Source organism: Salarias fasciatus, chromosome 7, assembly GCF_902148845.1.
Source record: "Salarias fasciatus chromosome 7, fSalaFa1.1, whole genome shotgun sequence".
Taxonomy (NCBI): Eukaryota; Metazoa; Chordata; class Actinopteri; order Blenniiformes; family Blenniidae; genus Salarias; species Salarias fasciatus.
In genome coordinates this window covers 28924769-28952515 of record NC_043751.1, presented here as the reverse complement: position 1 = coordinate 28952515, position 27747 = coordinate 28924769, and the positions used below count along the sequence as shown (strand labels likewise).

General features: G+C 43.7%; 1 protein-coding gene across 2 annotated transcripts in view; it reads left to right on the top strand.

Annotated features, from left to right (window-relative positions):
• Positions 1-53: 53 nt before the first annotated feature.
• The window catches only part of LOC115391771 (PQ-loop repeat-containing protein 1), a 50428-nt gene continuing 22734 nt past the window's right edge, over positions 54-27747 (top strand). Inside the window, exons 1-3 of one of the 2 annotated variants that reach the window (XM_030096116.1) lie at positions 54-334; positions 3877-4131; positions 4573-4706. In XM_030096116.1, the coding sequence (XP_029951976.1) occupies positions 3923-4131; positions 4573-4706 (343 nt within the window). In that variant the 5' untranslated portion in view covers positions 54-334; positions 3877-3922. Of the gene's footprint in view, positions 335-692; positions 773-3876; positions 4132-4572; positions 4707-27747 lie in introns of those variants that run through there. The other variant, XM_030096118.1, reaches the window with a different exon arrangement.

Sequence of the window (27747 nt, the reverse complement as noted above, 5' to 3'; positions counted from 1 at the left end):
ACATGTTGGGAAATGTAGTTTATGAAAGACGCGCAAACGGAGCAGTATTAAGTTTTGTTTACCCTCCAACATGGCCTCAAGGAGACCCCCGTATTTAGGCACGTCTTCGCCGAGGACTGCGGCATCTCGTCAGGAGAGGCACTCCGACTGAATAAGACGTTTAAAAAGTTTGCGACAGAAACGCTGAGAGAACCGTGTATTCGCGCGCGTGGACGTGCACGCGCCCGTGTCTCCTCCTGTGATTGTGGGGAACGGGATTTGAAAGTGGGAACCCGGCGTGCTTCTGTCGTGCGTAGACTCGGTTGTTTTTAAATAAACCTAAGGAAATCTTCTGGTAAGTAATACTGAAATGTTATTTAATTCTCACAGAAAATGTGTGTTTTTATTTAAATTGCACTCTTCCTGAGATAAAAGATACTTTGCATATGTAATGCAAGTGTTATTGCATTTTGAACTAGATACATGCACTCCTTGATTCATTAATTATTTTTCCCCTTCCTGTGTTGAATCTCATGTTATTAAAATAGCATTGTGTCCGTTTATAAGCTGTCCCTTTGTGTGATCAGACTGTAGTTGCTGTAAAGCTAGACCCAGTATCCCAAAATTGATGTGTGGAAGTTGAGGCATGTTGGCCCAACCCCATGAAGCTATGCTTTGCTTACATAACACAGCCTGCTCTGTTATGAGGGCTGCTCCGGTGCGTTGAAGCTGCCGGCCGGTTTACTCTTTGCACCAGACTTGGTAAAGAAATGCCTGAAGTGGTCCTGGACTGGTAAAGTTTAAACTCTTTTTAGAGCTCACGTGGTCTACATGCAATCTTCATTGATGTTTTCTTTTTTATTAACTTGGAGAAAAGAAATCTGTGCAACAAAATTAACTCTACATGATGTTGTTAGGGGGCAGGCATAGATCTACAAGCATTACTATTTGTAGTATTCTGCTTTGAAGTGGGTTACATAGGTGCAGAAAAACTGCATTGGACAGAAGCCTGCTGGAGGGTTACCTGCACTTTTTATTGGTATGAATGATCTACAGGAGGTAGTTGCACACACTGCATGGTGCAGGTGTTGTTGAAGGAACACATATGCTTTCCGATGGATATTATTCATCTTTTGAGTTATTTACATAGTTGCAGAAACTGTTTGGGACAGGGGTATGTGATCTACAGAACATAGGTGCAAATTGATAGTTGCAAACATATCCTTCAAAATGATCTATGAGGCAGAGCTGTACACACTGCGTGTCAAATCCTTACATATGTTTTAAAGAATATTGTTGCTATTGCAATCACCTTTAAACCAGAATATTATTATTATTATCTAGAGGGCATTGCTTTACAGTCTACAAAGGACATGGTTGCATTTATTTACACGGCTGCTTTAAGATTTACACAGTTTTTTAATGGCAGTACTATTAACCTTTGACATGATCTTCAGGGCATGAGCATTAACTGAGATATCGTTATAGTTTTGACCTTTCTTGCGGCTGAGTTTTAAGATGTGTCATTTGGAACTCGACTCGTTTAATCTTGTTGTCTCAGGTCAGAAAACTGGTTTCTGAGGGTTTATTTTTCTTTGGTCATGCCTGAAGTGTTTGTGTTGAACATCTCGTTCAGTGGCTCTCTAAGCTCTACGCAGTGATCAGTCAGCTGACCGGGGATTCCTCTATAGCTATGGGAGGAATGCATAAACACGCCGGCCCTCTTTTTCCTGGATTCGGTAGTAAACGGCACGCTCGTGTAACCTCAGCAAGCTGATGAAAACAAGCAGTCACACAGGAGTCAGGAGCTCCCTGTGCTCTGCACTGCTGCCGTGTGCACAGCGACTAACTGCTTCTCTCACGAGTCTGAACATTCACATTGCTTTTCCGCTGAAGATCACAATGAATACTCTGGATAAAGACTCAAGAATTTTTCCTGGTATTTCCAGTTTGAAAAAGAAGCGATTGTTAGAGTTGTGTATTGCAGGCATGATAACACACTTCCACTGAAGCCTGAGCCTTGTTACATTCTGACAACCGTCAGTTAGCAACAGGAAATACAGGCTTGCATTTTAGCCTCTTATCTGGACACTGTGGCAGCTAAAACTGACACCTCCCACCCGAGTGACCCCGGTCATACCCCTCATACCCGCCTGCCGACACTTTCCCAGCACTCCCCGCTCTCTTTTGACCCAACCTTGACTTTAGTTTTCCACTTGCCATCACCATATGTGGCTGCAGAGCAATAACAAACAGTTTTGTGAGCCTGCATGTAGCTATGATTAGTGTTTATGAATCCATTTAGTCATGTTTTCACTCTCATCTATTCTGCACAGTTGTGATATTTTGAGACTAATGACCTGCTAATTAAATGACATGATTATTATTATTATTATTGTTATTATTACATGAAACTTAATTGAATTAAATAACCATTGTGTTTATTCACTTCATCTTAATACCGCGCTGTCTGACTATGGCAGTAATAATTAGAATAGAATTAAACTATGGTAAGATAGAAGTGAGCTTTATAGCATGTCATTATGATCATTTCACTATTAATTCTGTTCACAGGGTTTCTGACATCGGCTGGGAATTCTCTTTCAGGGAGTAACTACGTGATATGTGGGATATAAACTTAGAAGGGGATGATTTGCTTGAAGTGATAAATTAAACTTTTACAGTTGAGTTGAACCAGAACAGATTGATAAGCTTTAATCTACAGTGATTGATGAACAGTGTTAGACTCTCTGAAACCCACACAGGGGCAGATTAACTTGGGCTATTAAAATTATTTTTTTTAATCAGATTTCTGAGGAGACACAACACTGAGACCAGAGCTGAGATTTCGGAGGTTTTGCCAGGAAAGATGGGAAACGTTCCAGTCTGTCTGCACTGCTGCTGTAGAAACAGCAGATATTCTGAATGAGTTTGCCACCAAGTTCACAGAGGGAGAATAAAGTGTCCGACTTTGTCCTTAAATGGTAAAACAGGCTTCACTTGTACATTTTCACTGCTTCAGCAGTCTGAAAGCACTTTCGCCCACTCACACACGCTGCTCGACCTTCATTAGGAGCATTTTAGGGTTCAGCGTCTTGGACATGTGGACAGAGTCACATGAACACGCAACATTATGGTGTTCTGAGGGTGGCGTGCTCCATCACAGTCCTTAACATTAGTTTAACTCTTGAGTTTGAATTAACAGAGATGTATTTGAGTCTGTTACTCCCGAAGCACTTTATCTCTGAGTTTAGACTCTGTAAAGTCTTTGATGGATTGATTTGACCTGAACCAGTGAGTCCTAAAATGTTGTTCGACTGCCCCACTTTAAAAGAAAGAGAATCTTTGAGCGTCCTATTTGTCAGACTGAGTACATCTTGACCTAACCCTCAGATGTGTATAGAAACCGTTAAAGTGTTGTTCTTATCAGTTATTAGATATCATCAGTGTCAAACCTGTTATTGTGGCTCCTCATTGTAATTATTTGATATAAATTCAATTTAAGCCGGAGCCATAAACCCGTCAAACAGCGGTTTCAAACACATTTTCGTGCGCGGGGGGTCAACTTATAGCCTAGTGTCATCCTAAGTGGGTATGAATCTTAAAATAGTGCCACAGTAACCTTCTGATTTGACCACAATATCAACATGAAGGCAATTTTAAGGACAGTTTCTGGTGCAAAATACAGTGAAATGTTCTTCAAACTCCCGTACCTATTGCATTTTGCAGCCTTTTTTATGTTTCTTTTTTTTAATGCAAACTCACTCTGACAGAACGAGAGTATTTTAGCATTCAAAGGGGGTGTTTTCCTTGAAATCAAACAGGATTGCAGATTGACCTTTATGTAATCGAGGCAGCAGAATATAATCATCGGCACGGTGACCTCGGTCCTTCCAGGTGCCGCCACAGCACCGCCGGGACCCCCTGAGCTACAGCCGCCGTGATGGATGCAGAGGTGGTCCTGCAGGAGGAGGACCTGGAGGGCTCGTGGACGCTGCTGTCCTGGCTGGCGTCCCTGGTCATGGTGTTCGGAGGAGCTCTGCCCTACGTGCCGCAGTTCCAGGAGATCCAGAGAAGCGGAAACACCGAGGGCTTCTCCACCCGAGTGTGCCTGGTGCTGCTCGTCGCCAACATCCTGCGAATCTTCTTCTGGTGAGCAATGTCCAGCAGGGGTTGGATCTGTCTGCACAGACACAGACAGCGTCGTTTGATTGCTGTTTTCTTCTTTAGATTAGATGTTTTGCCATCTGTTATTGGAATTTCATAGTGTCAACAGATGTTAGAGAAGTGGAAAAAGGGCTGAAATTATTTGCGGCTCATTCAATTCTACACACTGTCCCAGGCTTTTTGGACTTTCACGAGTTTCCCTTCCCTCTGAAATGTTGTTTGTTACACTCGGCAAATTTTTGTTTGCGAATCGTAACACAGGAAAGGAAGTTTTATAACCTTGTGAGAGCCTTGTGTAACTCAGAAAATTAAATTTAACAGTATTGGTTTTTAGTGATATTATTAAACTTTTACTGGAAGAGCTGTATCGGTTCTTTGTTGCTGTTTTCTCCGGTATAATTGGCTGTTCGGGCCTGGCCTTCACAGGATCGGGAAGCAGTTTGAGCTGACGCTGCTGCTTCAGAGTGTGGTGATGATCCTCACCATGTTTGCCATGCTCCACCTCTGCTGCGCCGTCCAGAACACCAACCGAGTGAGCACCAAGCAGCACCGGCTCGCAGGTAACGACACCGCTATTCAGCTCCACAGTCACTTTCATCACAACCCAGTTCCAGGCAGCGAGCGGCACATTCAGCACGACTTCTCTGTGTCAGCAGTTTATTTGTGGAGTCCCTCGAGTCCTGGCGCTTGCCAAAAGAGGGAGCCATTGGAATAGCAAACAGAGGACGCTTCCTTTGTCGTCCTTCCATTCCCTCGTTCTCATGACCAGACTAACAGAGGTTACTTTGGCCTTCGTGTGTCATGACATTACAGCAATGTCGTATAATTCTATTTACGAGTAATGCGGAGTGAAGTGTGTGAAGCCTGTTGGGACTGCTGGAGCTCCACCTGTGAGATCTTAGAACAAGGATTGCATCCAGCATATCTGTCCCATTGATTTGCAGCAACTATGGCAAATCAAATGTGATCATCCTTTAATTAATTGTGAAACCAATATTGTATTATTTGTCAAACTATGGGCCTGTGGCCTGCCTGCTTCTCCATTTCTGCCTTATATAATCATGGTTCGTTATGAATTAGTCCTCAGATTCCACAAAGGTAGAATTGATACAGGAAATGAGGCTGAAGACCTGATTTTTTAGGGTTGGTGATAATATTTTAGGTTGATTTGCCCAGAAATTAACGTAAGTCGATCGAATACCCTCTAACCCTATAATCTGATCTCTACCACACACTTGTGTATGTGTGTGTTGTGAGTGCCGTGTGTGTTTTGTGAAGGGAAATGAATGGGCCTGCAGTGTGGGATGAGGGGGAACAAGGCAAGTGAAGAATAACCTGGCCGATATCAATATCTACTGTGTGCGTGCGTGCGTGCGTGCGTGCGTGCGTGGCACTTGCAAGATTAACTTCAGGGCCTCTATTTATAAGTTGCTGTGTTTCATGGGTAATTCTGTTTTGTTTTGTTTGTTTGTGTGTGTGTGTGTGTGTGTGTGTGTGTGTGTGTGTGTGTGTGTGTGTGTGTGTGTGTGTGTGTGTGTGTGTGTGTGTGTGTGTGTGTGTGTTTTTTTTTTTCAGACGCTGAAGTTGATTGCTTTTGCAAATTGGCTGACAGAAATTCAATCTAAGTACAGCTTTTTTTTTTTGTTTTATTAGATAACAGCCTGCGGAGTTAAATTGAAGGAGGGAGCGGTGTAATACCCTGATAACACCGAGCGCGGTGCTTTATTGAACACATGGATTAGCTGTTTTGTGTGTATATGTATGCAAGAAATAAACTCTCATCATGTCTGGAGCAAAGTGCATCTGTCGTACTGGTAGCGGTAAAGCAAATGATATGAGCTTCGATGAGGAAACTGGAGATGGCGTTTGGACGGATCAGATCCTATCAGTGGTTAAGCATCTGCGTTCCTCTGAGCTGAGGAGCTGCTGTATTACTCATCACCAACTCTCCTCCTTTATAAACCGCGGCCCACGCTCAGCATTATTCTTGGTGAGTAAAATAATTTATGACAAGCGGTGATGGATTTTCAGTTTTTTTTCTGAGGGTGGATTCCATCAGCTTCATATCCGTCTGCGCTAAGTTATTTGTGAGAAAGTCAGTTGGCGGGAAGTCTGCCTGCCTCCACTGTTCTGAAAGAAAGAAAGAAAGAAAGCAGAGGGATGATTGATTGAAAGTGATCAAATCTCCATAAAGACGTTTGCGCTCGGTGACGTCGGCTGCGGACGCACGCCGAGCCCCCGTCTTCCTCCTGGACGGCAGCCCAGAGGTCTGGTTTCACGGCAGGGTGGGTCAGGACCGGAATAGATCAGACCGTCTCTGGGTCCAAACTGTCCACTCCTCCCTCCCTCCCTCCCTCCATCGTTAAGCCTTTCTACCAGGTCAGGGTCACCGCTTTGTAAATGAGCAGCTTCTTGAAGACCGTGTATTTCCTGTCGTTTCTCAGCCTCCCTGCTCTTTATTTTTCTCTCCTTTCACCTCACTTTTTTCCCACCTTCCTCCACTCTTCTTCTGTCCTCCCTTCCTTCTGCTGGTCCTTCTGTTATATTTTAATGACTCTCACCTCTTTTTTTTTCTTCCTTCTCTCGCATCCTGGAGCTTTTATTTTTGTGAACTGACACGAGAGGCTGATGAAGTCCTCCAACTCTGAGGTCCTTCCTCCGCCCGTCCTCTACTCTACACAGTCAGTTTTGTCATCCTAAAGCCAAACACACACTCAGATTGTTCACTTGTTTGTGCAACATGCAGCTTCCGCTGATTTGAACCTGTTGTACGCTGCTCGCAGCGAACTCCCCCTCTCCTCCACCTGTTCCGCTTTTCTTTTTTAATACTCCAGAAGTCATCTCTTGCTGTCTGCGTCAGACCCACTCCAAGTTTAATAACCATTTTTCAATTGCGTTCCATTTTGTGTATTGCCTAAGGGGAGTGCGGAGTGTTACTGATGGAATCTGGCGTGCCGCTTTGGTTCATTTATGGTTCAGCCCCACATAAAGAGCTTTCCTGCACCGTGGAGCTGACTGTGCATTATTGCAGCTTTCAAAAATGTCTTAAATTGAATGGGGTGATGAAAGTCACAGTCGGGACTGTTGGGCTGAATTGTCTGAGTCTAAATGTGATTTTCCTCTCTCTCACAAACCTGCTGGTCCTTGAAGCCATTGTTTCCACCGTTGGGATGTTTGCGTAGTACTTCTTTAACGAACTGTGGGTGTTAGCCGGTGTTGGCGGGAAACAATGCCAGCTTCCGTTTCTGTTGTGTCCCGACAAAACAAGAAACCGTGTAAAGGTGGCGCCATGCCGGCGCCGATAAAGAGGAGGCGGGAGTCGAAGAAGGAAACAATGAGCTGCTTCTTTTCTGTTCTTCCTGAAGGGAAGAATCCCTGCGCAGCACCAGGTTCGGCCTGCGGAGCTTTTCATGTGCTCACACCTCAGTGCAGCGCTGTGGGGCTCAGAGTGTGTGAGAAAAGATGTAATTACAGTGATTATATTTTTACCATGTCCACAATTTAGTATTGTATTCAGACTACACACACACACACACACACACACACACACACACACACACACACACACACACACACACACACACAGACACACACACTGGTGTCAAACTCGCTTGAGGTTTCCAATTTACACCTGAGAACCTCAAAGTAATCCATAATTTCCTGTTTTTAGATAATATTTTTAGAAAGGGACCAGGGCATGATGGCGAAGTGGTTTTCACTCTTGCCACTCATCCAGGAAACCCCGGTTTGACTGCATGTTTTTTCTGATGTGTGCGTTCATTCTGAGCGCTTCGATCCAGGCCGGTGCCTCTCTCGGTGGCCAGATTGGAAACCCCTGGTCGGCCAGATTTGGTCCGTGGACTGCATGTTTGACAACCTTACTCCTGATTGTCTGTAGGTTCTTTATTTATTCTTAACTTAGAAGAATCAATGGATAGTTGGCATGTCTCTTTAATGGTGTTTCCCATCATTTTACTTTTGTCTTGGTGTTTCCCTGCCTCTATGAAGCGTGCACTCAAACCATCCATGAGACAAGTTTACTGACAAAGCATTTTCTTGAAGTCTGTTCTCCTCTTTAAAATGAAAGTTAGGAGCGAATCAATTCAATTAGTTCAAAATTACATTTTCTTGTCTGGTCACCTTCACAAGCTGAGCGGTGGTTTTTGGCCTGTGTGTGCATGTGCATGCGTACGTGCACTGGCGTTGCTCTTGCTTTTTACTTAAATGCATTGATTGAATGTCAACAGAATGAAAGATCAGCAAAAGCACAAAACTTTTCACAGCAGCATTACTCCAGCGCTCACAGCATTATGTCCCTTCATGTAGTCACTAATAGAGGCAAAACTCCATAAATTTAGACATGGTCTGTGCTCAGAATATTATTTTCTTTTAATGAATTAACTGCTGAAATGTCTTAAACCGAGCTAAAAGCCTGTCACAGATTCTTGATCCTTCAGATAATTATTCTTTGTAGTGGTGTGTTCAGTGAACTGACGCACAGTCATGACTTTGCAGTGACTTCCAGTTTTGCCTCCGGGGCGCCGCATTAACGGTGCTGGCTGCACGATGCAGAGATCGGTCTTCTGATGGGGGGGGGTTAAAGGAGAGAATATGTTCAAAGGGCGAATGTGACCTCAAGGTAGACGCCAGGTTGGGTGTGATTAATGAGGGAGTTACTTTGAAAAACAGCATTTTTCTGCCTGTGGAAACACGACGCAGCCCCACTGAAACCAGAAGAGGAACCATTGCATTTAAACCTGTTTGTTAATGTGATCACAGTTAAGTTCAGGTGATGAGTTGATCAGTAACATCAAGTTCATCTTTAGGCGAAGCAACATCCTCCTCTACTGGTGGAAGTGGGTAAAGCGCTGTGCACAGGTGTCAGGCTGGTTGGTCACCTCTACACGCACTGTAGATATTCCACTTTTGTTCAGCCTGTGTGAGTCTCTTTTAGGGAAAAAAAAAAACCCGTTAGAGCTTCCCAGACTGTAGATAAATGAGAAGATGGATCTCTTGAAAGCAGGTGTTTCCTCTGTGGTCATCTTAAAACCAGTAGCACCAGATTGAAGCCTCCTGCTGCCAGCTTTGGCCCACGGTCCTCATGTTGACATGCCTGCTTGAATCCGTCCCCTCCTGGGAAGACATTAGATAAAGTAGACTAAGAAAGCGTAGGACGGATTGTGTGAATAGCGTGCGCTCGCTCGGTTCCTCATTCATTCTCCGTAATGTTGCTCTTATTTGCTCAGGAAAGAGTAAGTGAGCCGGCACGCTGCTGTCAGTAAACTTATTGCTTCATAAATTCACACCTCATACACAGACCTTCTAACTGGAGCTGGAAATAAAATCATCTTATTTAATCAGGTTTTAGTGATCAATAGAGAAAACCAGCGCTGCGGCCTGAAGGACCGTTGAAGGACACTTCAACAGGCTGTTTGCATGTTAAACCCACTGACTGCTCGGCATGTTAAAGATGCTTCGATTGTCTGTCGGTGTGTGTGAGTGGCCCTGACTCCGTGTCCTGGCTCCAAGCTAAATGCATTTGCGTCGTCTTAATTTTTATAGCATCTGTAGAATTCAAAATATGGGCAGAACGTGTGTTTTTGTGCGATTTGTGTCTCGTAAGATGGAATAGAGTTCTTTCAATCGGTAGCAGATTTTGTGCCTTAGGGGCCGGTCTGGGTCAGCTGGTAGAGCGTGTTGCTGGTTGAATCACCCAAAGCGTCCTTGAGCAAGACTCTGAACCCTAAATAGTGTTTGAATGAGCGAAGTGAAGCATTTTGTGGACTGTAGAAAAGCACTATATACTGTAGGTGAAATCCATTTACATGTCTTCTTCTTTGCTGTCCCCCGTTCTGGTCTGTGTGAAATATGCAGCATCCAGCAATGAATCATAATAATTAGGAAACAGTTGTTAAATCTGACTTTCAGTGGTGATGCAGAAGAATTGCCCGTGCAGTTGAAATGAATTGAGCTCCGTGTGATTGGAGACCCACAGCCGTGTGTTGTCTTGCAGCGGGAGTTGTTCTGATTGGAAGAGGAGGAGACGAGACAGGTGGTCTGCACATGACACCCACACGGGACGTCAGAATTGTGGCTGGCAGGAACTTTAGCGTTTCAGTATCATCATAATTATCATGGCAAAGGTGGCATCTGTTCCATGGTTCAGCCCAGAGACACCGCGTCCCGACCTGACTTTCCTACGTTATGTTTTATGTTTTATGTTTGAGCTTCCAGCTGCAGTCTAATGCCGCAGCGGCTATCAAACTGATTGTATTAGTGTGTGTTTTTGTGTATCCATTGTCTGACCGCCTTCCGGCGCAGCAGCAGGACTCTGGATGCTGAAGTGCGGTGGTGAACTGAAGTGTTTCAGTATGAGGGAAGTCTGACAGCAGCGAGGTGTGCTGTCGGCGTGACAAAAGCTTTCAAAGTGGAAATACACCAACGATCGGCTTCTGAGCCCTTTAGTGCATGCAGTGAGTGGAGCCGGGCAAACAGGTGAAGCCTCCACACACCGTCTGCAGACGACGCAGTGATCTGCAGCTGGAGGAGAACCTGCAGGAGTGGAGATTTGCATTGGAGATGAGAGGATGGAAGGAGCTGCAGGGGTGAAACAATACACTGACAATGAGGCCGAGCTGCCTGAGGATGTCGAGCGTTTCACTGGGAGAGACCAGAACAAGCAGCATCAAGCATGAGAACACGAGAGGGACCGCTTGTGTTGGACTGGGACACCGAGACACTCTGGTCATGTCTGCAGGAGAGAGGATAGCTTCGTGTGGGAAAAGGCATGTTGAGGATGAAGCCGTAAAAGAGAAGCGAAGCCCATTGAGAGGGTTCATGGATACAGTGAACGAGGACACACAAGCGCTTGGTGTGAGGAATACAGAAGAGAGAGTATTGAAAGAAGATGAGGAAGACGAGGAGACGTAAGCCGGAGGAAAAGAGCTGTACAGTACAACGGCGCTGCCAGTCACACTTATCTCAGCAGCACTCAGACGGCACTGTAGTGGGACGAATCGCACACACACACACTCACACGCTATGCTCCAACTCATAAATGTACTGTGCTTACTTACATTAAAGTATTTTTAATTAAATCCCAGATAAGTGCAGGGTTTAATTAGCAAGTCAAATGAAGGCAGGCAGGTGAGCGGTGCTTTATTAGCAGCTGAGCAAACTGGCTTTCTTTGACTGGACAGTTAAAACATGGAAATCAAATGAAATGCCCCAAGGGTGTTTGTGGAGATCAGTATTCGGCTCAAAAGGGCTGACAGTAGAATGGCAATGTTCTTTTTTTTTGTTTGTTTGTTTTTTTGGTAATTAACTTTGGGATTAGCTTTGGGAGTTGTTGTTTGTTACTGTTTTGCTTAGTTTGTCTTTTTCACATGACACATTTCCAGAAGAAGCAGTGGTCTTTTTGCAGTTAGTTTGGAAAATGGATGACTCCACATTTTGTTGATAGTGAGAAACATTGTTCAATAAGTTGCTTTGACGTGTCCAGAAGAGTTAGGATGAGGGTTTTTTTTTTCTTTTTTTCGGTTCAATAAAACCAATCAAATAGATGAAACAGGAGTCATCACATGAGTAAACAAAATTTTGTTTCTTCACACTCCATCCATCCGCTGTCTGTCTCTTTGTGTTTGCACTGTGACCGACAGGTGATCTCTCAATCACTGGAATAGATGAATAAATATGAATATTCCATTATTGATCCTGCTTATCAGTCCGGTTCTTCATCAGTTTCCATATGGATTACTGAAGCCTTACTGTTTTAAAGGGGAGTCAGTAGAGAATTATCTGCTGATTTAATGGACCAATCAATCCTCTTAACCAATTCTTTAACCATTAAAAGCTGTAAATGTGTTTTCTTTTGTCTCTTATTGGTGGCCTGTGTCCATGTCATTTTTAAATGTGTATTTTCTATTTCGTGAAGCGCAAAAAATAATCTCCACCTCTGAGGACTTTTCCAAAAAGCTGCAGTTTCCTCTACTTCATGAAGCTTCCTGATGCTGTGGAATCGAGCCTCAGCCTGTGGCGTCATGCGGCGCAGTGCTGAAACAAGCCGGTACAGGTGGGAAGAATCGTTAGAGGAGTCTACTTTCGTTCGCCAGCCTTCGTTCCCCTCTGACCTGACATTGATAAAATGGTATAGAAGGTTGATGGATGGATGAACTTTTCAGACCTCAGAAGCTGTTTATTGTTCTCATGTACTGTGAGATGTATTATTGAAAAGAAAAGAAAAAACAGTCTGAAAGGCTTTAGATCCATTCTTCACTCCAAAACTGTAATTCTAACCCTTCAACGCTACCTCACCAGTCCTCTCAGCTGCTGGACATGCCCCCAAATCGCTTTGGTTACTTTGGACAAAAAAGTTTGTGAAGTCTGTAGCAGTCACACACTCCTGCACAGGTGTGTGTTCAGCCCGAGTTCGGCAGTGTTCGGGGTACACAGCCGCCCCCCCCCGTCCACCGTCACCTGTGCTGAACCTAACAGGTCGAGCCGAGTTCAACCTGAGCCTCGGGTCAAATTGCCCAACAAGTGGAAACGCCTGTCTGAGCAGGAAGCAAAGGCTGAAGCAGTATTTTTAAAGAATCGACAATATTGATTATTTACACCCAAAACATGCAAGTCCTGCTTGGTGTTTTTATTTTCTTCTTGACCTGAATCGACTTCTTTCCACTTTGATAAATACAGTTTTAGGAGGACACCTCTCATTAAACATTTAATGGCTCGTCCAGCTCTTGATTTCACTCCTGACAGACTCACCTGATCCCGAAAAGGACACGTCAAGCTGAACGCAAAATCGCTCTTGGCTCTCTAATGGAAAATTTGATATTGAGCAAATTTTCTCCGCCGCTCTCTGAGGGTCTGCCCCGATACCTCCTGGTTATTTATGGATGTGGGTTAGTAATTCATGAACTCGTCTTTGACCCCGTTGAACTGGTTGTGTCAGCCAGGACAGTGTGTCACCTCATTAGAAGAGCTCCTGAGAGAAGACCTGACAAACGGACACCATCTATCACCATCCATCTCCGTCATATAACCTGACAGGTGTGTGTGTGTGTGTGTGTGTGTTTGTGTGTGTGTGTGTGCGTGTGTGTAAAGAGCAGGCGTTATGTGTACCCATCTGTTATGTGCTGTGCACTATATATGACTATGCGTGACGAAGAGGGAGAGTCTCAGGGCATGTTGCACATCTGTTTCAGTGTTTGGGTACCAGATTTTGTGTGTGTGTGTGTGTGTGTGTGTGTGTGTGTGTGTGTGTGTGTGTGTGTGTGTGTGTGTGTGTGTGTGTGTGTGTGTGTGTGTGCGCGTGTGCGTTATGCCACTATATCCCAGCATATATTAAGCCAGCCAGATGCCTGCTAACTGAACATGAAGTCAGTACATCCTAAGACCTTGTTTTTTTAATCAAATAGCAGCATAAGCCTTCCCGATACGATAAAGCTGTCTGAATAACTGAATGAAATGTTAAATTATCTGATCGTTTCCCTTAATGTTGATATCCGTAATTAAGTACATTTAACTGTGAAAACATTTCTATAAAAATAAGCATATGGGTTGTAGTTCTTCCTAATAAATACGAGCATTTTTTAATTGGTGTGTAATTTTTACTTTTGTCCAAATCCAAAAACAAAATAATAACTTTTTTACATCAACTTATGTGGCATTAATGAGCCCAAAATTGCAATTAACTTTGAAAAACACGGTTTCTCAGGCTGCCATGGTCAGTCGGAATCTGCTTCATTGCTTTCCAGGTCCAGTTTCGCTCTTTAACTGCAGTATATGAGCATGTTGAGCAATCCGTAAGGTCACACCAGCTCCCGGGTGAGCCTGTAATTTCATGCACTCTGTTCATTCATTGGAAATGCATCTTTAAATGTGATGGATGAGATTGGCCCTGTCCTGGTTTGCCCTCTCTCTGGGTGAAAATCATTTGCAGTTGTATACAGTTGGTCCAACAGTCTGGCGGTTTTCAAATGAACCATCCACTCCAATTTTTATCTCATTATCGTTATTTAGCTTACTTTGCCAGCATGCTTTTTTTTTTTTTTTTTTTTAATTATTCTGCTCCATGGAGAGGGTGAAAGAAATTGCTATTGCTGTGATATGTTTTGTTGTCTTTGTTGTTTTCTCTCCACTTGTCCTCACGTCGATGGCCGCTGCGTCTTGGCTGCCTCTGCTGCACTGTGACCTGGCTGGCTTTATGACTGTCACCACAAGCCAAAGCATTTGGTTACAAAAAACAAATCAAAATGTTCTACATTCAGCTGAAACAGTCCTGAAGTCTCCAATAAGTTCCTCCGTCCGTAAATGTCTGTGGTGATGAAGTTGCTGGTGTTGCATGAACAAGTTTTCTCCTCTTCATATTTTGGCAGAACATAATAGCCTGTCTTACTTTGGTCATTTTCATTAATATTAAAGAATCTCCAAGCTGCCGGCGTGGCTCATCCGCTCTCGTCTTACCGCTGCTGACGTTACTGGAGGATGACGTTACGTAATAGTGAACGGGCTGTATTCAGGATCTCTCACAAGTGCGCTGTGCAGTTTCAAACCCGACACCTGATACTGGTGCTGGTGCATCCCTAAAGCCCAGTGCAATAGACACGAGGAATGAAAACCACTTCCCAAATATCACTTTTATGGTGTTATTCCCAGTGTGATGCTCAAATACTGAATACACTTATAGACTATTTTGATTTTGGACAGTTTGCTCCCATGATTCCACTGGGCCTGCTGCAGCGCCGTGATCAGGATGAGCAGTGCGGTCTGGTGACTCATGCCACAGTCTGAGGGTTAATGCACAGTCGTCCTTGACTTCACAATGTCAAGGAGGCGACATGATAAACAGTGATTGCTGCGAGGTTTGAGCTCATTATTCCCTCGTTGAGCTGAAGTGAAATGAGCTCGGCCTCGGCCGCTCAGCCTCGGCGATCTCACAGCGTCCGTTCTCAGCGTGTTGTTCTGTGATCAGACCCGATCAGAGGGAATATGATGGACTCTGAAAACCCTCGGGCCTCCTCATTAAGAGTATGACCTTTACGGCTCGTACTCCGTCTCCTATGTAGAACTGGAAGCAAAAAAAAAAACCCTGTATTATATAAAGTATCTATACGGAGAACATCGCTTGCCAAAAGCACAATATGTCGGCTGACAGGAAGTTCGAAGCTCGCTTGATTCTGTCAGCAAATTATACCTGCTTTTCAATTTCCATGTGCCGCTGAACCATTTAAGTTCAATCTGCAGCTCGCGTCTATCATCATGTGAAAGGCATCTAAAGTTTTCTCGTGCTGAACTCTGCATCATTTCATAGATAATCCAGTTTTCTAGGAGAAGAGGTGTGCACAGCGGAGGATGCAGCAGTGAGCAGACTTTTCTCCCCCATTAATTGGAAGGGAGGGTGATGTTGTGCCCCCGGCGACCTGATGTCCACGACTCGCACAGACTTCTGTCTCGAACATGTCAAACTGCGCTTCTCGAGATCGCCAGCGCCTGCAGGACCGCCGTACAGTCACACCATGGCAAAACTGGATCCAAAAAGCTGCAGCCTCACTGTGACGCCCAGGCAGCCAGATGATATGAGTTTGCTGTTTGTTGACGGTCTTTGATGAGTAATTTTGTAACTTTTCCTCAGCTGGAGCTCCCACTGTTTACACATTAAATAGTCTCCCAAATCACAGTGATCAACAAGCAGCTCCGGTAATTAGTCGACAAACGACAAATGGCGATGGCAGCTGTTGTGACGCATAATCGTCTGGCCACAAAAAAAAAAAAAAAAAAACCCAAAAGATTGTGTTTGTGGGCTTCCAGCGAGGAGATCCTGTTTCAGTTTCAACGAGCGGCTTCTGACGTAACCTCACAGCAACAGCACAACTGCTGACGCTCAGCTTTTTCATGTATTTTATGATAAAACAAGCGTTGAAACCGTGACGAGTCAGGAACGCGACTGGTCTTACGAAGGTGTGTGTGAGCAAATCCTGTCATGTTCAGTGTTTATTTAGATGATATTGACGTAGATCATCAGTCAAAAAACTCACTTTCTTGTTGACTGTAGCCATTTTTGTTGAATGTTTCTGGGAAGTTTTAATGTTTGGACCATCGACTAATGACCGCTGAGCTTTGTTAAACACGCCGTCTTGTAATTATCCGTGACATGAAAGGAGTGTTTGATCTGCAGGGATTTTGATGTCTGTCCCGCCTGCTGCTGATGGCATCTGTTCATCCTGGAGGGCCAGGTCTGCACGGCGCAGCTTTTCAAATGAAGATGTGTTGTTTTGTTTCCGAAAAGCTTCTCGTTTACACACTTTGGAGGCTTCCATCATTGTACTTAGGACAGTGATCTGTGAGAGGAGGGCCTCAGCCAGGTTGGAGGATGAGGTCTACCATGTTAGTGAGACCAGTTCTGTGGTATGCTATAGAGACGATGGCACTGAAGAAATAGAAAGTAGCTCAACTGGAAGCAGTAGAGATGAATATGTTGAGGGTTTTCTTCGGGAGTGACGGGAAAAGACAGGATTAAAAAACGACTACATTGCTGAGCAGGCTCACGTCGGACAGTTGGGTGGGGAAGTGAGAGATGAGCTTGAGTGTGTTTAGTTATGCATGTCTGAGAGATCACAGCTTTGAGGATGGAGCTGCAAGGCTAGAAGAGAATAGAAAGAGCCAGCGATGAGGTTAATGAATGCAGCGAGGGAGGAGGACACAGGAGATCATCAGCTGTGACCGGGTAAAACCTGGACTGGTCACCAGTCATACTGCTAAAAACGCATGATGTTAAAAGCACGTTGGACTATTTAAGGCTCGGCGTGACGTAGTTTTCAGATTTTTTTCCTATATATGGTCAAATAATTTTCCTATACTGACACCCACACTGTTTCATCGCTGCATTAATGGCTAAAGTAGAAGCGCTCCTGTTAAATTGCCGTAGACATCATGTGTGGGCAGAGACCACACACAGAGAAACAAAACAATGCAGCTGATCATGCGGCGAGGAAGGTCAATAGACGTTCTCTCTAAATAATGACTTTTAATGAGTCACTGCTGTGCTAATCACTGTGGACCGAGGCTGGGTGACGTGCTGATGGTAGCTTGAGGTAGGCGGCTGTGGCTGTGCGCTCTGGGGGAGTGTTTGTGCACATCGGAATGGATTCAGATAACCTGTGTATCCTGCAGTTACATGTAAATGCTTATGACTTTCTGGATCACTTTCACTTGTCACATAACATTACCTGATTGTCTTGCTCACTGTATTCAACGTCAAACTGACATAAGGTTTAATTTTTGAGTCCATTCAATTTTTATTCTCTTTTCTTTCTTAATTATTATTAGTTTAGTTTATTTTAATAACTTGCATGATAGTAGATTTTGTTTCTGATACAGAGTGTATCACTTCATAGGCTTATTGTATCTTTGTCTCACTGTACTGGTTGTGTTGTTTTAGTGTGTATTTTCTGCCTGTTGATTCACGTCATCAGCAGGATGTGTGTCTGCATGTTTATTAGATACAGCTTTACGTTTACACGCACACAGTGCATGTGAAGATGTGTACATATGCAAATGTATTTCCTTTTGATGTTTTTCTTAACCGTTTGTGAAGTATTTGAGTAGCATCTAATTTCTCAAAGGGGAAGATGAAAATTGAAATGAAGATTGATCGGTTGATTGAAGGTTAACCTTGTTTACTCAGTGGAGCCACAGTAGTTGGCAGCATATGTTTTGCAACAGAACCCATGAGTGAACATGTCAAGTCGTACAACGTAAGATGCATTTCAGTCTTGGGCCAGTTCAGCAGTGTCTAATTACGTGAGGAAATCCTGAGGTGTGGTGCAGTATTGTCTAAACTGCGTTATTCCATAATGCTTTCCGCGGCGCTCCGGGCAGCCATTGCTTTGAAAATGCTACAACTTACTCACACAAATAAACGCACAAAGAGAAGTGATGTGAACAAAAGCCTCTACCTCATACAGAGACACGCTGCGCTGCACACTGTCAGCGCTGTGAGGAATGTCAAACAGTCGGAACAGCAGAGCCTTTCACACAATACAGAGTAATTCTGCAGCGAATAATAGTCCCATTGCTCCCGCTGAGGTTGTTTCCTGGTCACGTTATCTTTAATTTACACCTGCTTATCGCCGAAGGAAGAAAGCCAGTCTCTGATAATGTGTCTGCCCTGGTTGACCCTAATAAATAGTCTGGCCCCCATTTGGTCCACCATGTTACTGTTTTCTTATCTGGACCTCCCGACTCTTCCATCTGGTCAGCAGCCGATTGTTATCTGGCCAGATCACCTTCAACACAGGCCCGCTTCACTTTGACTGCATGTATGTATGTGTGTGTGTCTGTGTTAACCAGAGAAACAGGTTTACAAACAGCGTACAAAGATCAGTCAGAACATTATGCGCACCTTTTGCTTCAGAAGCATACACTCCATTCTGTGGAGGACCTTTAAATGTCCGTGCGTTCAGCGGTGGGGCTTTCATGGACTTTCAGAACATCCCACAGACGATCAGCTGAGTGGAGATCTGGGTGATATGGAGGCCAAGTTACTCCCCATGCGTAAGACATTCATAGTGTTTTGGGCGTCTGTTTCCACGACGACTGGGTCAGAGCCACCGAAAATGGGACTTTTTGAAAACACTGCCACTCTGTTACATTCGAAATGGGAAAAACACAACTTTTTGAAAACTGTCTGACCCCCGTCTCAATGGAAACGAGGGAAGATGTAACATTTTCAAGATGCCTCTTCTGGGATGTGCACCCCAGCTGAAGTGAACAGCTCTTCTGTTCGTGTGGATGTTGATGGACAATAACAACGTTTTCCTCCAGGGTGTCATGACTCCCCGTTTATATTCCCCTGGAACTCTGTAGTTTTATAATTGGAAGTCATCGGGAAGAGCAATTGAAGTGGTTGTTCCAGCTCCAGAGATTTCCTGTAGCTTCTCAGTATTGTGAACAGATGGTCTTATAAACACCACAATTTAACAGTGTTAAGAAGTTTACTCAACAGTTACTCACTCCTTGAGTAAGTTTTAAACCAAAACTACTCTATTACTCATTCAAGTGTGTGTTTGGATGCCTGCTGTTCTTCTTTTAGTAGTGTGAACCTTTTGCTTTGTTTTGTTGAAGATAGATGAATAAATTATAATACTTTATTCATCCCTTTATTCATCACGAAATAATGATAAAAGTTCAGTATTAGAATTGTGTTAGAAAATTAACGTAATGAAGTGTGAAAAGAATAGGTGAGGCAGCACAGGCAGGTCTGTCACTCACAGATGTGTTTTTATTCCGGATGTTTCTCAGCAGTCGTCGTAAAGCCGTGATCACAGGTGATATCCGCCTCACCTCGCAGTGGTCATAATGTTTTGGCTTGTCCTTGTATGTCCCGGAGTGTTCAGATGGTCGGCTCAGTGTGTGTACACCCACATCCTTGTGTCTGTGTGTGTGTGTGTGTGTGTGTGTGTGTGTGTGTGTGTGTGTGTGTGTGTGTGTGTGTGTGTGTGTGTGTGTGTGTGTGTGAGGAAGGCAGGATGAGAGGAGAAAGGACGAGCGGCGCAGTGAGCCAGCCAGAGTGGAGTTAATTTGATCTCCTACTCCTCCGTCTTTGTAATATTCTCGCAGCATGTGTCAGGACGGGGAGAGCGCTCCAGCAACGCTTCACTTCCTCACTTTCATCTACTCTCCCTCCTTCATCCCGAGCGCCAAGGTCACCGCCGCTCAGCACTTTGTGCCGTTATCAGCCATCAGCCACAGAGCGCCACGCTTCACTAAAGTGGTACTTTTCAACAATCCAGTCTTTTAAAACCCTTTCAAATCTGCGGTGATGAACGAAGGCCTGACTTCTTTTAATAGCAGAAGAACCACTCTTACAGATTGGCTCTAAGTAGCTGGCTCAAGTCATTTAAGTTTCTTTTTTTTAGGTAAGGTCTGAACAATCAGGACTTTCAGGTATTTCCTGTCTTAAATTGGAGGATATTTTGTTCAGTGGAGGCTGAGATTTCAGAGAATCCAGCTCGACACAGAAAGTTTGCCGACCAAACAGGATTCAGAGAAACTTGTTCATGCTGGATTATTGTAACAGTGTGTTCACAGGCGTCAGTAAATAATCTGTCTGAGGTCCTCGGGAAGACGTTTACTGAACGTTTCAGAGTTGGAGAGACGAAGTGAAGCAGCTTTTACTGAAGTGTTTTTATATTTTATTTTACATATTTGCGGGGCCTTGCTTCGAAGCTCTTTGCCTTTTCTTTGCTCTCTCTCCTTGCTCTTTTCTTTTGCCTCCACTTTGAGATCTGGAGCAGCTCAGGATGTCAAGAAGATCATCCGCCATGAATCACATCAAACTTGTGGATGCAATGATTTGTAGTCCACCCAGAAAGAACAGCCAAAACACAAAAAATTAGAAAAATTAGAGTTCTGTATTAATCTGGAATACGAAAACTGGAAAAGATATCCACCAAATTAATTCTAGACCAATCTTCATGATTCCAAATTTCCTCCATGTTGTTGGTCCTGTCTTTATATTTCCCTAAATGTGTTCCTCCTCAGTGCTGTTTCCGACGCAGCTAAATTTATTAAGTTTTTCTCTGCTGATCATCACGCGTGTGACTACAAGCTTCACAGTGTGACTTTCTCATTTTTATCCTCTCTGTGAATTAAAACCTTCCCACACATTGTGGGAATTTTAATCTCATTAACCTCCCCGTTTGAGAAAAAGAAAGACATTCAGCTTGAATAATTAATTACAACAAAGCTTGTGAATGAGAATGGGACAAGTTTAAGATGTAATAAGAAATGTTCCTCTGGGAGTAATGCACATGAAGAGGGGATTATTTCAAGATCAATCACAGCTGGAGGAAAGATTATATAAATGTGACCAATGTCACTTTCTCCTGAGTCAGTGCTGCAGATCTGCAGAACAAGAGCGAGTGTGTGTAGCTGAACAAACACATTTCATCACGACGCTGCGTTGTACTCAGAAACTCTGAGTTCCTCACTTTCAGATTGTCAGGGAACATCAGACATTTTAAAGCTGAAAGCCATAAGATGTCGTGGTCTGTTTCATTTCTAATCAGATGTGCTGAAATGGAGTCTAAACAACATAAAACACGGATCGCTTCGTCAGCAGCCTCGTTTCTGGGCGTCGGCAGAGTCGACTCTCCTGGACTCTCTTCCTGCTGTCAGCACTGCGCTCTGATCTCATGTTATCAAACGGCCATTCACAAACCAAAGCTCATCGTCATCTGGCAACGCTGCCGAAAGGCCTGCAGAGAATAAGAAATAAAAGTGAAGCCAGGAATGTGACAATCCCCAAGTTGCCTGAGTCATTAATCTGCTACAAGTGAAAACAGAGAGTTGGATCAGTCTAAAAAACTTATGAAAACAAAATAGATTAAAAAATGATGAATGTCGGTATGTGCTCTGACCGACTGCTCTTCAGCTCACGCTATCAATAATCAAACATTTCTGCTCACTCGTCGTTTTTTAACACCTTTGAAAAAGTCTTGAAACTGCTGAAGAACAACACTTTCCTTGAAACTACATGTCAAACTTTCATTTTTGCTGCAAACAGCACATCCTAAACAAGCAGCGCTCTTCAAAGAAAGCGCACTGACGTTTCTTCAGGCCAAACCACCTGCAGATGCCGTCAAACTCCTGTGATCTTCAGAAGATTGGAGACATTTCCGGATTTAACTGACATGCCAGGCGAGATATAAAGGCTTACGCAACAGCTATCGGGACAAATGAAGGACGACGCCCCACAAGGGCTTCTTTATCTCCGATTCTCCCCTCCTAATGAAAGATGCGGTGCTGGAGAGATGCAGGAGAAGACTGTGGGGTGGAAGGGAGGAGCAGCTGTGATCCACATGGTAGGAAGAGAGAAAAAAAGGGAACCGAGGAACGAAATGAGAGGAGGGAGAAACAGAATCCTCTCCTTCAAACCGCGAGCAGACTCCTGATCCTGGTTTTGTTGTGGTCTCGGGTTGTCGACATGTCTGATGTCTGAGCTGACATCGGAAACTCGATCACGGTGTTGAGATATTGGTGTTATAAAAAATGCTTTCGGGGTAAAATAACATCTGCTGAGTATGAAGTTCATTAAAGATTTGACATGTGGTTCAGTTTGGAATCTGGTTTAATTACTGCATGTTTGCTTCTGCTTATCTGTGATTTATTGAGGAATCCCATTTGCTTTGTGTTGCTGTATATTATGGGATAGTGGTTTGCATGTCCCCCCCTGCTTACACGCCACAGTCTAAAGACTGAAGGGTTAAGGTAGGGTTGGGTTTTGTTGGGAATGATCCATGCGTGTCCATTGCTGTCCGTCTCTTGATGGTCGGTGAAAGACCGCCTCTCGATACCTGAGCCTGAAAGAGCCTAAAAGTGAGCAGGACACTCCCAGGGTTGGTTTACTGGTAGCAGACTCTGGTTCGTCGAGCTGTTTACCCAGTGAAGCCTGAGGGCAAATACCAAGTGGCATGTCGTCTGAGTTTACTAAGCTTTAAAAATAAACGTAAAACTTATCTTCTCGGAGCCACAGGCCGTTTCGAGCGGGGGAGGGAAATTAAAGTGCTTGATGAAGACACGAGAGACTTCATCTTCACTGTCATTGTATGACTGAGTCACGAAAGGACAAGAAAATTGCTTTGGCATTCCCAAACTTATAAAGCAAGGCAAGTCTTTGAAAACAGACAGCACATAGTTATAATATGAAACTTCTGCACTCGACAGAGAAATAAGATCAAATCTGTAGACACTAAAGCATCGTGTCAAAGAACAGTCTGTTTTTTTAATTCATTTTTCCATCATAATACAGCCACCTGAATTAGTTTACGCCTGAATAAATGATATATTCCTCACCTTGAAGGTGTCACAATAATGTAATTTAAAATGTGAAGCTATCGTTCAATCCTTCAGCGGCTCATCAAATGGACACGTCTCATTTTTAATTTTCTTAGGCTGGGACAGGAAGTGAGAGATAACAGCCCTTTCTGTATTATACTAGACAGAATAAGTGTTTCAAACGGTCTTTCTTTGCTTTGACCTCACAGGTCAAACACGTTTCAGACAGGAAATGGTATTTCGTACTATTCTGAGAACATCGAAACACCATGAAAAGGATAAAACTGGTAAATAATACAGATTACAGCTCTTAAATATATTGAGTCTGACAATTCACAACAAAATTCAGTTAAATTTTAATGAAACTAAGGTTCCGTTTACACAGCGTTATCAAATGAAACGCAGAACGTTGCATTTTGGGTGTTTGTTTACATGACAATGGAGCTAAGAGCCCCTGGAAACACAACTTTTTGATGGTGGCTCCCAAGGTGGAACGTTTTAAAAAAAATCATCTGTCTACACCTCTGTGTAAATTTAGAAAGATCAGCCTTTTAAAAACAGTTTTTTTTTTGTTGAGTCCTCATAATCACAATCCAAGTGTCTTACTATGGACATCAGACACTTACACCTGACCTGATGGGATTTTTTTTTTTGCTGTCGTCACACACCAGAGCTGCCCGGTTCACTGTCAGTTCTGCCAGACTTTCAGGTGCCAGTCGACTTTCCAGACCTAAAATGGGCCGACCGAGACACCGAAGCCAGAGTGGATGTTAGAAGGCAGCTCAGACGGTGGTGGAGGACGAGGGAAGTCGCCGGCCGACCTGAGACTGGAACAGATGTTGTCAGCTGAGAGACGCCGTCTCTTTGTGTCACTGATATATGATGTCCTGCCAGGATGCACTAAAACAAGAGCAGCAGGATGCGTCGGTCTCACTGTGGTGAAGCTGAATGTTTTCATCTGAACGTTAACAGAAATGTTCAGGTGGACCTTTTCTCCCTCTCCTGCCATCCATTAGCAGGAGTTTCTCTCTTAAGGACTCCATTTGTATGTATCGTGTTAAAGTTGTCTGGTCTGCTAGAAGCAGGAAGTTTTGCTCTGACTTTGATATGGAGCCCTTAAGTATCCTGGAATGATTATTTTATGAAATGGGTCCAAATGTGGAATCCATTAGTATGAAGCAGAGGCCAAGTGTTCAGCGAACTGTTGTTGTGGGTTGTTGGTGCCAATAGAGCTCATTAGTTAAGCCTCGTCTCGGTCGAAATGCCAGAGCGAGCGCGGCGTAAACTGAGGGAGGAAGCAATCACTGGTGGAAAAACACAGCCACGGTTCACCAGCAAGGTCGAAACAGCCGCTCTGGAGGAGCGACTGCACCACAACGTCAGAGGGAAAAGTGCTTTTTGATAATGGAATATTTGCTTCAGACTCTGAATAGCTGATTTTTTTTTTCTATCTTTTAGCTCCCTTCTTTTTAAAGTGGACTCTGCTGTTCAGAGCAGGTTTTTTAGTGTAGAAGAAAAAGAGGGTTCAGTTATGGGCCACTAAGTCAGCGCAAGTTGCTTGTCTCTGAGTACTTCTCCAAACCCGTCTGAAAATCAAATGTGTTTTAGTTTAGGTGTTTAATCAATGCCGATCGCCTTTACCAACGTGTCTCCAGATAATCAACGAAGTTTGTTAGAAATGTGTGTAGGATTCATACCAAATGAAAGATTACTGAATGTTTCAGCAACTTTGAGACCAAAAAATGCAAAATTGCTGGAATGTGTTGGATGTCAGGAAATACCCTTCATGTTCTGCTGACGTCTTTTTAAACACCCTTTGTGATGTGATGTGACAAATGGGAGCGGATTTGTATGATTTGACCTTTTTAATGAGACTAGAGAGGTATAAATTAGGGGGCAGAGAGAGCATTATTATTTCACAGAATAAACCTTTTCACAAAAAGGCACTTACATCTAACTGCAAATCTGGACATCGTCACCCGGTCACCTGATAGTGTGCAGCCCTAATTAACAACTTGTACCACATTCGTTTCTAATTTTTCAACCTCACACTTTATAGCCGAGCATTTTACTTGACGCTGCGCGTCGGAGAGCTGACTGAGAGTCGCTCAATGCTTTAGCAGCAGGCGCCGAGGCAGGACGCTGTCATCTGTCGACTTCTGAATGCATTACTGGGACGTTTCTGCATGAATGAGTTTTGAAATACACAAAATATTATGCAAATGAAAATGTTAGTTGTCCTTGAGAAAAGATATGCAGAAGAAGACCCCGGCTGGCACTTGTGTTTTGGCAGATGTGACTGAATGGAGACGGTGGCGAGAACGCTGCAGTGCCGTCTGGAATTACAGAACAAATGTGGCCTTCTGTCACAATTTAATTCATTTTGTTAATGCACTCTGTACAAAAGATTAAAATAGGAGGGGGAGTGTTGGCAAATTGGGCACTGAAACAACAAATCCAAAAGTGGATTAGACATGTAAGCCGAAAAGATAATGAAACTGAAAATGAAATTCAAACACACTGGGCAGTGTGCTACAGCATGCTCAGTCCCTCGGGGGGGAGGCACACAGATACGAGAGGAAATTCAAAAGGTTATGGAAATTCTACTGGATGCTGAGGATGACCTTTGCATCGTACATCACGAATATTTTATCAAAAACTTCATTTTTTTCTGTCCAGCATGTAAGATTTGTATTTAATAGTCACCCTGGATAGACGAACTTTTACGCTTTAAATCAAAATTTCCTTGCAAGATATAAATTAATAAATGTGGAGAATGTTTAATGATGTAAAAGCAGAAAAGTTGATAAGTTCTGTTTGTAGCCTGACTGGCCAGATACGTAATGAACATTATCAATAGTGAGAATTTGTATTGTGTAAATAGACTCACAAAATGCAACAAAAGTCTTCGTTCTTACCTGGAAAGAGAAGAAACGGAGCCTCATTAGGCTCACCCACTGTTGCTGGCTGTCATTGTTAATCTGAAGGCATCAGAAGTAGAAAGGAGAGTCTGGAGCGACACCCGGCCTGCTGTAAACATCTGTATGCACACCGTGTGCAGGGCGGCGTAATATAGAGAATAACCAGGGGTCAGATAAATTGAAGAGTGCTGGGAGAGATCTCAAGTGGCAGAGCTGCATCCACAGACGTGCTTCGCTTTCCAATAAAGACGTGAAGCAGAGAGTTCGCACTGGCATTAGTCCTGAAGGCTCAAGCAGGAAAATGTAACATTGGTAAACATGCTTGTGGGTAAATACAATATCCACACACAGCTGTCCTGCTACTGAGACACTGCACTGCTGTAGCCATGTCTTTTCAGCTACTGAGAATTCTTTTTTTTTACATTTTATTTTGAAGGTGTAGGATCACAGTGTATCATATTCAGATTTTTGTTGTTGGTGCTATGGGGGGGCTCAATTTTTCAATCCAGGCAGCTCTCATTTCTCCACTCTTATATTGTGAAACATCTGTACAACATATTCCTCACGACTGGAAATGGGATCATTAGGTACATGTTGAGATTCAAATAAAGTGTGATAATGCTTGGCAACATTAAACTTTATTTCTGGTTTAAGCAAATTTGTCCTGACCAGTCCGTGTTTGTGTTTTTCGGGTGAGCTTGTGTGACGTTGGCTGCTCAGATTTGATCAATATTTGCTAGATTTAATAAGTTTTATTTGGTCTCTTGGTGTTTCCACAGTGGATAATGTGAGCTGCATGTTTCATTTCTGATGCTCCTCCTGACGCATACTCATTAGCATTGGGATTGGAAGCAGCTAACTTGTCAGAAAGTTTACCTCCTTAACCCCTGGGCCACCATTACACCCCATATCCAAACTGAACTACCTCCGAAAAGGAAATCCAGTGGGAAGGCAATTTCCTCGTGTGTGTGTTACATTCCCAGTCTAACTTAATGAGTGAACATTATTTTAGCAGTTGTTGCATTATTCATGGAGCTGCCAAAAAGTAGACCGAGTGTGGTGGACCCTTTCCTCTGCCTTCACTTGCACCTGTTAAACTGCTGAACCAAGTTGTGCCTGCAACCCCCCTCGAACCCCCTCCTGCAGCTTCTCCCTGGTTTCCAGCCAGTTGAGAGACAACATGATAGTTCAGAACGGTTCACTGATTTTCTGTCTGTCCGAATGATTGCAGAGCGCCTGTCGTGTCCCTATTAGAGCTGGTCAAAGGGGCATTAGTGGGGTATTTTCCTGACATGTCGGCGCTGTCGATACTCGACGGAGCTCAAGCCACAAGCCCTGATGCAGGATCGGTTCATAGATTGGGTAACGGGCCATTGACTACACTTACAGGGTCAGATCAGGAGTTGGCGTGTGCACAGCGCTATATGCCAGAGGTAATGTCTACATATTCCATTTTATTTATTTATTTACTTTTTAAATCCAGGGGGTGAAGCCTGTCTCCGCTCAGCGTGATTAAAACTACTTCACTAACAAGGCTGCCAACTCCAACTCATCACAGTGAAACTGCAATTACCTCGAACCTCACACTCTCACACCGACCGTTATTCATACGAGTAGTAGTGCTTGGTTCAGTAACTAAAGAGTTTTACCTATATTGTTGCAAACAACATGTGCTATCTTTATATATACATATATATATATAAAAAAAAACTTACTGATGTGGGGAAAATAAAGACCTCAGTGTCATTTTAAAATCGTATTCACGGCTCTCTCAGCGGGACAAAACCACACCTCCTTACAGACTAAAGTGAGCTGAGCTGTGGACGGACAGATTACAGTA